The following is a 13,378-nucleotide window of genomic DNA, read 5'->3' as shown; positions in this document are numbered from 1 at the left end:
CCGAAATTACCTTAATTAAAGCAAGTCTTTTGCTATGTTTACGGAATAAAATGGTAATATGAAGTCGGTGCGTGGGGACAATTGGCATTATTTTATTTCTTATCTTTTTGATTGCTGTGGAGGTTTCTTTATGAAAGTAATGAACAAATGAGATGGGATACAATACAATGTACTTATGGCAAATGTGTGTTGTTTTGGGAATTGGTAAAATACATATCCTCCTTCCTTCGTTTAGGATCGGAGTTTATTTTTTTGATTAGTTTTGCATGTTTCGTTATAGTATTATTTGCATTGTATTTTTGATGGTTATACTTGATTATGTATTTATAAAAAAAAAGTTCTTATTGGTTAGATAACACTCGCTTTGCTTTGCTCATTTACACTGGGCTAGAATAAATATTATATGTTCAGAAATCTAAGAGTCGTGCCTTTATTTATTTTTAAAGTATCATAACAAACCATTTCTTCAAAATTATCACGACCAACCCTTCGTAGGGCACGCAATATTTTAAGCCTTTCCTAAATAAAGACAAATGCATAAGGCTAATCCGCAAGGGTTACCTCTATTATGAATCTACCCCGTAATAAATTTGTAAGGGAAACTATAATGCTTTTAATGGGTTTTGCAGCCCTTAAACGGACGTTGATGACCCTATAATTGGGTATAACTAGTGTGTGTTTTATTGCGAGAATTACGGATATGTTAATATTGCTAATTGGTCTATCGATTGAGTTCAAGCTATGATTGAGCGATTTTAGAAATTAGCGCTGGGACTTTGTCTTGCATAAAGTCTCAGCATTACACTGAGCGAGAGCCGTATTGAGTACTTGTGACATATACTACCCAACTGTTTATCTATGAGAATGGTTCTTGAAAAACAGCCTGGTGACAAACGGACGGCTGGACACATGGACTCCGAAGTCTTAGTAATAGGTACGGTTTCACCCTTCAGGTACGGAAGCGAAATTATATGTAAGTCTTTATGACGTTTTTATAGAACTGGTTGTGATACTATCTATAATAATTAAATTCATTCGATTTTACTAGTATTTTATAAGATTTCATGAAACTCCCAAGAATAAATCTTCGCAATAACTATGTCTCGCTTAAAAAATATTGAACAGAACTACAAATTAAAACTTTTTCAAGTAGTTTCGCGGCAAAGTTGAAATCGCGATACCTTCGATTCCATTGAATTTCAGTCTATCTTCTATTGATTTTAAATCAGTAAGAGACCTCTTTAATAAGTTGAAAAGTTAAGCTTAAGTTGAAGATAATTTTGTTAATATCGCCCGCTCTTTTATTGTAAAGTTTAAGTTTTTAATTAGTTTTCTAGGTTGTAGTTAGAATGGTAGAAGAAATGGAAAGATTGAACGTTATGTTTGTACGTTGGTTTAACTGCGTCTTGAGGCTGCCCATACCCAGATAAATACTAGCCTTTAGCTATTTTGGTGTCCCCATAAGTAATTGTACAGTCATCAAAATTACCATCATCTGTCTAACCTTTTTCCAACTATGTTCGGATCGGTTTCCAGTCTAACCAGATGTAGCTGAGTAGGTACCGTTGTTTTACAAGAAGCGTTTTTTTTTATCTGACCTCCTCAACTCAGTTACCCGGGCAACCAAATACACTTAGGTAAGGCTGGTTGTCACACTTATAGGCTCTTGACTGCCTGTAGTAGCAGAGAGTTTCTTCAAAATCCTTTCAGTTGTTTTAGCGACAAACAGTAACAAACATACATTTATATCCTTATAAACTGTAATAATATTAGCCAAATTCAAGCGATCTTTTCATTTATTTACCTCTATCATCCTCTTCACATCACTCATCCATCCTACGCTATTAGTTAAAAGGAACGAGTTCAACTGACTGACACAAATTCGAGGTAACGTGTGACAGGATTTAATTAGGACCGGGACAAAGAATATGCTTGTATGTGGAATAAACATTTTAGTATTCTTTTGTAGATACGTTATTACATTAAATAAAACTTCATTTCCTCGCTATTTTGTATGTTTGTAGGAAGTTAGTGTCATTTTAAAAATGTGCACGTTTATGTGTTGGCTGCCTTGTTTCTGCCTAGTTGTGGTTTAAAAATATCACGAAGAACTGCATCTTACAAACAACAATTTAACGAAAAAAACTAAACATTTATTTGGAAACTCACTGACCCAGAGAACTATGTACCTGACAAAAAAAAAAACATATTTCCGTCGTAAAAAAATGTCAGTCTAGCCGTTCTCGTGTTTTAGTGAGCCGAACAAACGTATACATATACAGGGACTCGTTATTGTATAGAAAATAATTTCGTGCATATGTTTTACTGCTCTCACTCGCATTCTCTGAGAACTTATTTACACTCGTGTAAAATTTAGCCTATAACCACGTCAGTATCCCAACTACACGATATTGTTTTTTGTCCCAAAAATGTTCAGTGTTTATCATCATTTTCGTCTGATGCATTCTCTTATCATTTTTCAAAATAAAGATAATATTATTATTTTTCACAAAAACCACGTTCCACAAAAATTCAAGAAAAAAATTGTTCGAAGTTACATAAAAGTCTTATCAAAGATCTTTCTGATTCATTGAAGCTCATAATTGGTTGTAAGTCATAAAAGTTGCAGTACAGTATTATGTGCTGTCAACTGTGCATTTGTGAAGAAGTTATGTTTTTCTATCTGTTGTACTTGTGTTTGGGGTTGAGTTATGCTGCTGAGCCTGTCATTAGTTGTAGGGTAAGTTCTCATTAACACATCAGTAGTTTAAATCAATCACAAGCTGGGGTAGCTTAGCAGCGGTTTTATTCGCGTCCCGTGTTGTTCGTGTACACAGATAAAAAGTAGCCTTTCTATCATATTACAACACGAACCTGGATAAAATATAGCCTTCCTTGACAAATGAGCTATGTATCATTCAAATATTTTTTTCAAATCGAACCAGTAGTTCTTGAGATTAGCGAGTTCAAACAAGCATACAAACTCTTCAGCAATACTAGTCTACAGTTTATTATTATTAATCTCATTTTTATATAAAGCAAAAACCTGCCAGTTTATGGACTATAATTATCACTAACTGACTTAAGTTTATTTTCGTTGGTATCGTGATAGTGCTTCTAATAATAACAAATAGTTCTTTCATGGGAAAAATAATAAATAAAATATTTCTAAGTGGGTATCATAAATATTTTCGAGAATATCGTCCATCAGTAAACAGATTTTTCAAAGAATTCTCAGTAAACCTCAGTTCTGCTAAATTGTGCTTAAGTATTTATTTTAGTATTTTTTAAATTCGATAGGCAAAAGAGTAAGCATTAGACTTAGGGCCTAAGCATACGCGTTAGCGTCGCGACAATCGCATGTCGACGGCGCGTTTAAAAAACGTAGTCTACATGGAACCTTATGCACACAAAAGTACATTTTATGATGATATTTAACCACAAAAAAAAATTATTATGGCTGTAAACAATAAAACATTGTTGAATTTTCGTCACTAAATCATATTTGCGAACATATATTTTCCAGTATCGCAGTAACCACCTCCGCCAAGATGGGGGCCTATGCTTCGAGATTCCCCCGTGGCAGCATCAGCCGGTGGTGTTGGAGGAACACCTGGTTGGTCTGAGGTTGAGGTGGGGGAACTCCTCCGATTCGCGACGGCAGTTGAGATCTCAACTAGCTTTGGCCAATAGGTACTTATAGTTTTATGTACCATCTAGTTTTATTGAAGTCTTGCAATCGTTTGAACTGTAGTTGTCAATTGTTGGTTCGACAAAAGTTCAACGGAAAATCCGCTAGTGTCAAAGAGCTGTAACACTATTTTCAAAACATTCTATAATTCTACTTTGAAAGAGTTATTATCGTAAAAAAAAGCGCATTTCTCCATAATTTTTAAGTCCAAGTTCACCGACAATATAAAAGACAGTTTTCTTAAAACAACTCATTATGAATTTTGACTTTCAAGTTTCAAAGTACATAATCTATTGTTTTCAGAAAAAAACTGATGTTTATAATATCGCTGAGCATAGGACTGAGTATTTTTAAATTTATAACTAATCTAATTCCACAGCGAAATATCTCGTTACATGGACACGGTCTTGGCTCCGTTCCTGGACACCTATCACAGAAACATTCAGAACTCCTACCAGCAGTTAACTGGCAAGATACTACGGAGAATCAAAGATGAGATCAATGGAGCCATTCAGAAGAAACAGATGATTTATACTGAGCTGACGCAGTTGGCTGATAATTTGAAAGTACCAGGTACACTCATCATCTTCCGAGCCTTTCCCCAACTATGTTGGGGTCGGCTCCCAGTCTAACTGGATGCAGCTGTGTACCAGTGTTTTACAAGGAGCGACTGCCTATCTGACTTCCTCAACTTAGCCTACTATTTTCTGCAAGCGGTTTCACCTGCTTCCCGAGGGAACTAATTCGCATTTCTAGATAGAAAGTATTTCACAACTATGTTGGGCTCTTTACTTTCTAATAGCATGTACCTGAGTACCAGTGTTTTACATGGAGCGACTGCCTATCTGACCTCCTCAACCCGGTTACCCGGGCAACTCGATAATCCTTAGCAAGAGAGAACCCGATATCCCTTATTAAATGGCAACAAGGCCAGATTTTTACCCGTAACGACTGCCAAAGATATTTAAATGACAGCCGAAATGTATGCTTCTTTCTACGCGATATTCAGAAAAAAATTGCGATTCTTCTAAACGCTCCAAAAATCCGCAATATTTTCGTCAGGCATGTGCGAAGAAGAAAGGCGAGCAGCTCGCACTCTCGCCAGCAGACATGTCTCCTCAATCTACGCCTGTACTGAAGAGGCTCGTGGCTCCATTGCCAAGATGGGAAAGTATGCTGAAGAGATGATCGGCATCACCAGGAACCATATGCAGGCTACGCTGGTGGAAGCTACCAGGGCTTTTGAAGATCAGGACTTAGGAGCGCAGAGGAGTGCTGTGTTGCCAAAGTGAGTAAGCTAAGTTGGCGATAAGTTCATGATTGTCATTACACTAGCTTCCAGTGTTATCACTCGCTTCTTGAGCGAACTACTTCACTCACCGGGATAAATGCAGCCTATAGCTATCTACCACTGAAGCATTTTTTTAAATCATACCAGTGGTCGAGTAGCACTTTAAAGTTACCAAACTTGCTTTATTTATTTACAGCTTTAAAATTATAATAAGCTTTTCGAATTGCTGACGCCGACCCCAAATAAAATTTAGATAAGGCAAGAGAATGGTGATGATTCTCGAATTGCATGTACTCCGTTTTCTAAAAGAAACGTATGGTTTATTAGATTAGAGAATGTTATTCAGGTCTTACACACAGAAGAATTCTATATAAAGTTATCTAATAATCCTACTATAAAGTTAATTATATTTTTGTTACCAGAACTGACGTATCCTCCTGTCTAGAAGAGCTCTCTCGAGCAGCAGTCATCCTTGGCTACGAGCTGGACCTCAGCCTTACCAACGCCAGAAGACATAACGAACAGTCCTGCGAAAGACTGACTTCTTGTACATCCAGGGCCAGAAGACACACAGAAGAGGAGATTGTGGCTTTGAGAGACCAGATCTATCAGTGTGTTTTTGCTTGAAATCGCCGAGACATTACTTAAAGATTAGTGATTTTGAAACTATGATAGAAGGACTTACGTTGCAGTTCAGTATTTTTTGGTAAATAAAGTAGAATGTATTTCGAGTTTTATTGCAATTTTGCTCGACAAAAGACAGCGTAAATGGGCTATCTACACTGGCAGATTTTTTGGAAGAGGACCTGTAGTTTCTGAGATAAGCACGTTTAAAGAAATATATTCTTCAGCTTTATAATATTTGTACAGATTTCACCAGCATTATAAAGAAATTAACCAAATCCATAATGCAAAACAAAATAATAATGAAAAGCAAAGTTGACCTCAAAAACATTGTTTTAAAATGTATATTGTGTGCCTAGGAAATATTTATTCAGGATGGAAACTAATAAGTTACCTAAACGGGTAGAAATTAAGTGGTGTATGTATTTTGGGGTTGAAACCTGGGACATTCTATCAACAGTAAAGTTTTGCGGTCCGCTGATGAAATAGGTACATTGGTTGATTAAGCCACGAAATTTCCTAGAAGGTATACGAAGTTTGGGCTTGATTTTGTGGGGCAATAATTTGAAGTAGTTACTAAAGTGTTGAGGTGTTTTTTCTAATTAGAATCTGAAGATTTTTATTGAATTATTCTATTTAGCAGAAGTATGTCATCCAATTTTAAGTAAAATTAATTTCAAATTTAATTCTAGTAGGTATGGGCATTTTTTCAATTGCTTAGGTGTTTCTGCAGCCAAAACTTCTTATTATCATGACAGCTTAAGGACAACCCAAGGACTGACCAAAATTGAAAAAATAATCTCTAGATAAAAGATTTAACTATCACGCTTTGTACGCAATCATTCTTCACACATTAACATTTCCAAGTTTAACAGCCTTAATAATAACCTTCACACCACACACAGACACATCGTTAAACCTCTCATAAACGTTTGTATGAAATCTCCAACGAACATCATTATAACCTTTCGTAACTCCTAGCCGGACCCTCGTCCCTTCACTGTCCCTTCTAATCATGCCCTTTCTGAAACCCTTTAATTTACAGTTATACGACAAAGCCAAATCAAATTATTCAAATATTTAGACAACAGGCCACTAATGAATTTAGATTAGTTCGTTCTGAAACAAACGAGTGATGGTATTCGATTTGCAGTTGTTTTCAATTAGAATTGATGCAGTGTTGCTATTTGTGGTGGTTGACCTTAAATTGTTGAAGCTAAGTAATGCACGATATTATAAGGGTAAGCAACGATTGTCGCGGTGTTTCCATGGATGGCTGTGTCCATTTGGTCATGATGAGGTTCAGAATTCACGTTAAATTGGGTCTTGGCTGCTATTCATCCAAAATCTTTAGTTGTCGTTAGATCCTAGAAGTCTGATCTGTCTGAACCACTCTTACCAAGGGGTATGAGGTTGCCCGGAGGAGTTAGTTAGGCAGGTTTACCATTTAAAATACTGGCACCCATTTTTTTTAATACAAAAAAAACAGACAAGACATATGACTCTAAATTAACTGCCAACTGAAACTTACTTACTTTTTGAGAGATTTCTGAATAAAAAGATCATGCACATTAATGATTGTGTAGTAGTCCGTAGTCTGCAATTTGTCGCAGTTAAGTAATGATAAGGTCTGCAATGGGCAAGCCTACATGACACGCGGGACGACATGGGGCCTTGTGAAATGGGACTTTAATCTACATTTTATGGTTAAAGTATACCTTTGTTTTACCCTTTATGAGATACTAGCTGTTTTCCTGCGGTGTTACCTGAGAAAACTTACTAGATACGGTTGTAAATTATCTGTGAACCAAATTTCATTTGAATCGGTTCAGTAGTTTTAGCGTGAAATAGGCACACTTTACCATAGTTGTGAATTAGGATAAGGATAGGAGAATGATACGACACAGTTTCTTTCGCATTTAGAGGTAGGTAATATTAGTAAGAATATAATCGATTTATCATAATATTTAATAGTTTTATAAACCTCTCAAAATGAGCGTCAAAAACTGTAACCTTGTTTATAGTAACTGAAATATTTCGACTTAAAAGTGCGTGTTAAAAATTTCACAGTAACTCTTTGCCGCGAAAATTCTCAGTACAAGTCTTTAAATCATTCCGCCTTTTAATATTTTGATATTTCTTCTTTGAAAATGTGCAGTTGCAAGGGGTGGAAAATATTGTTAATACTTTTGTTCCTGGTATATTTGCAGAAACAGTTTTATTGTGACTCTGCTTTATATGTATACTGAAGTGAGTAAGTGTGTGCAAGGGTTGTGCTTGTGTGCGCGTTTCAGAGAATGAGAAAAGTATGATTCTTCGAATAGTTTGTTTTATATAACAGCAAAAAGTTGCTCATATAAATTGTTTTTTTAACAGAATTCTATATTATTGTGGGTCAGATAAATTAATCTGTCTATTTTAATAATTTCCGATTTTAATTACAATCTATAAATATGTATTTAAATGTTGCGAAAAAGCATCACTTTTATACCCTGGAGTACAAATAAAATAAAATCGGTTCAGCTAAACACGAGATAATCGCGTTCAAACATACAAGTCAAACTGAGAACCTCCTTTTTTGAATTCGGTTAGACACCAACAGTAATAAGCCTTCCCGTATTCACGACACATTCTCCCGAAATCTGGAACACCATAAAACAGGGGTTTGTAACAAGACACACATTCTTAACCCAGCCATATAAAACTTTCATCATAAAGGTGGGTGAACGAATAAAATATTCGTGAGGACTTGAAATAGTTGCCAAGCTGGGTAATAACCACGAAGTAAGGAAAGGCGAGCGGAGATTCCATAATACAGGTAGGCCAGACACCTTCTTTTAAGTCAAATTCGTACAGTGGGCATGTTCAAAACGATCAGTTACTAGTGAAATAACGATTCATTCGGGTTCTTTGGGATATTTGTCAATGATTTTTGGTATTCCAAAAACTGGTCGGGTCCAAAGAAGGCGCATAAGGGTGGACGTTCCTCGTCCCACCCGCATTTTGGCGCGCTCCTTAGGCGATGTACCGTTATGGCACCTCCGCTAGTCATTTTGTTCTCCATGGATGATAACTTACTGAGGATGCAAGGCTCCTGAGAGTATCAGGAGTTACGCTTTCATGGTGAAGATTATTGTCTGCGTGAAGAAGGGGACGGTGGTGATTTAAGGGATATTTTAGTCATCATCCTCCAAGCCTTTTTCCCAACTATGTTGGGGTCGGCTTCCAGTCTAACCGGATGTAGCTGGGTACCAGTGCTTTACAAGGAGCGAAAAATATTAAGGAATATTTTAGTATCATGACAATAATGTTATGTTGCAATTACGAATATAAACAACCTTTTACATTTATGTCGTGTTATCAATACTGTAAAACGTAGCATTTTTTGTATATGAAAAGTAATTTCAAAACTTCATACAAATTCTTTAATGTCATTGTTATTTCCAATTTAATCCCTACTACATATACCTAATTTTATTGAATTATTAATGTACACACTATACATATATACAAACTTAAGCTACTTATCTTTATACAAAACTAAAAATAAAATACTATATACAAAATGTATATAAACATAAAACATAATATAAAAGAGCATCGATCAGGCGTCGAAGTATTCCTCCGCATCACTGTCCTCCGGAAACGTGCCCAGAAGACTGGCTGCATTGCCACGTTGAATGGCAATGCTAATTCTTTGTCCAAAGAATAAGCCAGCCCTCTGGTCACGCGAAGCGTCGACAAGCCTTTTCGCGATGTCCTTGTAAAGTAACCGCGAACTCGGGCCCCACGGTCCGAGCGTTTCGACCCCAAACGGCTCAAAACTATAATTTCCAATAAGGTTATTATATTTGCGCCGCTTGGTGGTCTCTGCTTAATTCTTTAATAGTTTGTTCAATCAATTAATCAAAATGTGTTCACTGTGTATGTCATAGGCCATAGTTATTAAGTAACAGGCGAATTACAAAACACAGACCTACTATGCTTTTTAGACCAAAGTCGGATTAATTCAAGTTTTTGTCCATAAAGTTTGAAATTCACTGCATACATTAGTCTTAAAAAGACGTGTGAATACGACGTATGTCCAGAAAAAGAGTGAATAATGTGTTGACCATGCAAATGAATTGATTGTCGGTTGAGAGTTTTAATGGGCCGCACATCACAACGATGCATTAGGTACAAAGTTAAATATGATTTACGAACATCTTCAAACTAAACTGTCAACTGTAAATCTTCCTAACCAGTCTTCATTGTCTTGACCTTAAACTTATTGGTTCCTTTTAATAATGTAAAATGTATCTGTCTATCATATCAGCAAACCATACCAAAACACATACCATGTTATTCCCACAAAATACCGTTAATTGTTTTAGCAGCCAGTTACACAAAACCGGGACATGAAACTTAAAAAATAATACAAAAACTAACAAAAATAACTAGGTATGTTTATCAGTATATTTTCGCCTCTTTTAACGGCATGGGCGATTAATTCCGAATGGGGTGAAGTTACAAGTTGTGGTCGGGAGCGCAATGTATGCAGTAAAGAGTTTGTGGTGCTATGCAGTTTAGGAAAAGTATTTTGTTGCCTATTGTAGGGACGTTTGTTGGTACGTTTAGCTTAGGTAAGTAAAAATTCTGTAGACGGAACTATGTAATGGGCCTTGGTTGAATCCAAAAGCTTGGCTCAATGGTCACCATGCCGGACTGCCGAACCTGAGGTCCCGGGTTCGATGCCCGGCTCGGTCGACATTTGTGTGATGAGCATGCTTGTTGGCCGGTCTGGGTGTTACAATATGTATTTATAAATATGCATATATGTAACTATATGTAGCTTATCAGTTGTGTTAGCACCCATAACACAAGTTAATTAATAACTTACCATGGGGCTAACCGACCGTGCGTGAAAAGGTGACCCGACATTAAAAAAAAAGATATTGTTTTAGGCTAACTATCTAAAGACTTTTTTGGTATACCTAACAAGACCGATTAAAATGTATCTAATGTCACTAACATGACTTCGTACATGACACATTGTAATCATTTCGCGGCCTCCAAACAAAATTTCACAAACTGCAGTTTTAGGACAGTGTGACATTAGTTAGACATACATATTATAGTGAACAACATTTGCGCGAACTCTAAGAGCAAGAGCTATTTATTCCTTCAATCTCACAGTCCGATGGTAGTAAGTTATAGGTACTAATCTATTTCTTTATTATGTAAGCTTCAAATAGAACCAGATAACAGATCAGATTTCATTACCTTCTTCAACACACCATCTTCATCAAATTACCGCCTTTATCATCCAAAACAACCGTTTATCCACTACACCAATCTACTAGCAGCACATTGTAGTAATGCATCCGCGCATACAATGCAGGGGACAGTGATAAGGCTGTATGCATCACGACGGATTTGCACGAGGCGACGTCATTTGTCAGGCAAGCACATAGTTAGGAGCGACGACTATCGAGATAGGTAGGTTTTTGTTTCTGTATATCTATCTACTTAGCTATTTTTGTACGAGAGTGTTAGGGATCTATTTAGATGGTTGGTATCAAGACTGAAGATTGAAATCTTTGGTTTATTTGGTATAGTTAGTAACCTTATTTGCGTCAAGGCGGTAAAATGTATGCAAGAATCTATATGACCAACTTTTTAGGCGATGTGTTCTGATTACGGTTTAAAATAATATTTTTTCACAGTTAAACATCAGAAGTATTTCTTGACACAAGTACGGGCATCTTTCTAATATAAGTTTCTTTTTGAACTATTACTTGGATAAACATAATTTTAACACAAAACTTCTTAGAAAATCCTCCAGCCAAACCCCAAAAAAATTGAATATAAAAACATTACCAATACAGGCTTGGATAATACCAGGAGTAATGCTGTTGGAAATATCTTGGAAATAAGACTACTGAAAGACTTGGGGACCGCAAAAACTGTTCAGTATTCTACCACGGCGCTGCGGGGAACAGGAATGAAAACGTAACGGACAGTGTAAAGAGGTGTTGCAGTATTGCTAGTCTATACGGTCCATGAAAAACGAGTGTAATAGATGAGGATTTGAGATTTTAATTGACATTGTTTGTAGGATTGTTTTACACATATAAGTTATATTTTTTTAAATTGCAAAACACAGCACGCGCCGTTAGAACACCAGATCCGAATCTATTTAAAACTACGGTTCTAAGCACAGATATCATCATCATCAGCCTAGCTATTTCCCAACAATCCTATATCCTGTTGCGGTCGGCTTCCAGTCTAACTGGATGCAGTTGTGTACCAGAGTTTTTCAACCTATTTTGCCTACCTGACCTCCTCAACCCAATTACCCGGGCAAAACAATACCTCTTGGTTAGACTGGTTGTCCGATTATTACATCTAGGGTTAAAAAATTGCCATCACAATCTATTCACATAGTTATAATTACTTTAAGTAACACTTAAAATGACAATTCCTCCAGTTTAATAGTAACGACAACTTTAAGCTATGCATAATTCTTGACCTGAACTTCTGTCCACCCCTTTGTCACTCGTCACCCAAGTTTCAATATAATTAGAGCGAACGGCACCTTTTCAATTGGTTGGCGAAGAACTCCGCCGTCGAAGTTACTGGCTCTGATTTTATAACTGCACTGATTGTTCATTCGTACTGCATTCACTGCCAGATTATGTTAAAAGGTAGGTAACTGGATATGTATCTGGATTAAGTTAGGGAAAGAATGTCTTTAAGTTAATTGAAGAAAGGATTGAAATAAGAGCGTTTTTTGTATCATATTTTTGGTGAAATGCTGTGTCTGACATTAAGACACATCATGGCTGTGGTATCCTTCTCATGTGACAAAATCCAGATTTTGTCACATGATCTTTGTAGATACCTGGGTGACCGAATGCTCCTTAGTAACACCGGTCGTTGGACATACTGGTTTCCGACTACCATAATGATTGCCAAAGATGCTCAATTGACAGTTGGGGTTCCCGAATTGATGGGTACCAATTTGACGTGCCTTCCGAAACATAACACAAACAATTTCAACCGCAAAAATCTTGAAACAAAATGAACCATTCTTCAAATAAACATTTAATACAATAAGATTGCAAACCAAAGATTGGTCACAGTAAGTCAGTGGAACCAACCGCTAAGAACTTTGAGTTGAGTTTCCAAAACAAACTTAATGGAGTTATTACTTTTTGACTCTGGAGCAAAAGTTTGTGACGCCCATGGCTTGATTTTCCAAATGTTGGACAGTAATCAAAAAGGTTGGAAGTTCAATTCTTGGTTATTTACGGCGACAGTCAGGAGTCAGATTGTAAGTACTTATTGTCTATATTTATCTAGATACATAATTCTAGCTGTGGTTTCCCGTTGCTGTAAACCTATTTCATGCACCCGGGCAAAAACAAGCTACTTATTGGGCTAGCAAAGATAGTCTTTAATGATGAAACATTTTTTTCAAATCGGACTAATCCTCGGACAAGCGCGTTAAAGCAGACAAACTTGAGATTTATATTGAGCTTACGTAACTGCGAAAAAAAACTTTTGAAACGATTTTAATGTTTGATACACCGTCTAGACATCATATACATTTTTAATGGTTTAAATTTACCCATTTACTTAAATAACTTTATTCACGTAAATATCAAAAAACATTAAATGTACGGAACATTAATGAATCCCTTGTATTTTATATGGAAATGCGATAAACACAACATGTCGGTCCTTACCGTTTTCATATTGTATACTTTAGGAATTATTCAGTAGGAACA

At 36.4% G+C, this 13,378-nt stretch overlaps 1 protein-coding gene across 1 annotated transcript; it reads left to right on the top strand.

Moving 5' to 3' along the window:
• Positions 1-2,624: 2,624 nt before the first annotated feature.
• LOC110383341 (uncharacterized) lies at positions 2,625-5,708 on the top strand. The gene is made up of 5 exons (XM_049848777.2): positions 2,625-2,740; positions 3,527-3,693; positions 4,071-4,264; positions 4,754-4,979; positions 5,405-5,708. Exons 1-5 carry the CDS (start codon positions 2,639-2,641, stop codon positions 5,607-5,609), a joined length of 894 nt encoding a protein of 297 aa, XP_049704734.2. The 5' UTR covers positions 2,625-2,638; the 3' UTR covers positions 5,610-5,708.
• The last annotated feature ends 7,670 nt before the right edge of the window (positions 5,709-13,378 follow it).

The sequence above is a fragment of the Helicoverpa armigera genome, chromosome 20, assembly GCF_030705265.1.
Source record: "Helicoverpa armigera isolate CAAS_96S chromosome 20, ASM3070526v1, whole genome shotgun sequence".
Lineage (NCBI taxonomy): Eukaryota > Metazoa > Arthropoda > Insecta > Lepidoptera > Noctuidae > Helicoverpa > Helicoverpa armigera.
The sequence above is the reverse complement of the archived record's forward strand: the minus strand, read 5'-3'. Positions and strand labels throughout refer to the sequence as shown.

Bases quoted from the DNA above. Each gene is read 5' to 3' on its own strand.
- LOC110383341 (XM_049848777.2), top strand. From the start codon at position 2,639: ATGTGCTGTCAACTGTGCATTTGTGAAGAAGTTATGTTTTTCTATCTG. The intron at 3,694-4,070 runs GTACTTATAGTT...CTAATTCCACAG, and splicing joins CAACTAGCTTTGGCCAATAG to CGAAATATCTCGTTACATGG. The intron at 4,265-4,753 runs GTACACTCATCA...TATTTTCGTCAG, and splicing joins TGATAATTTGAAAGTACCAG to GCATGTGCGAAGAAGAAAGG.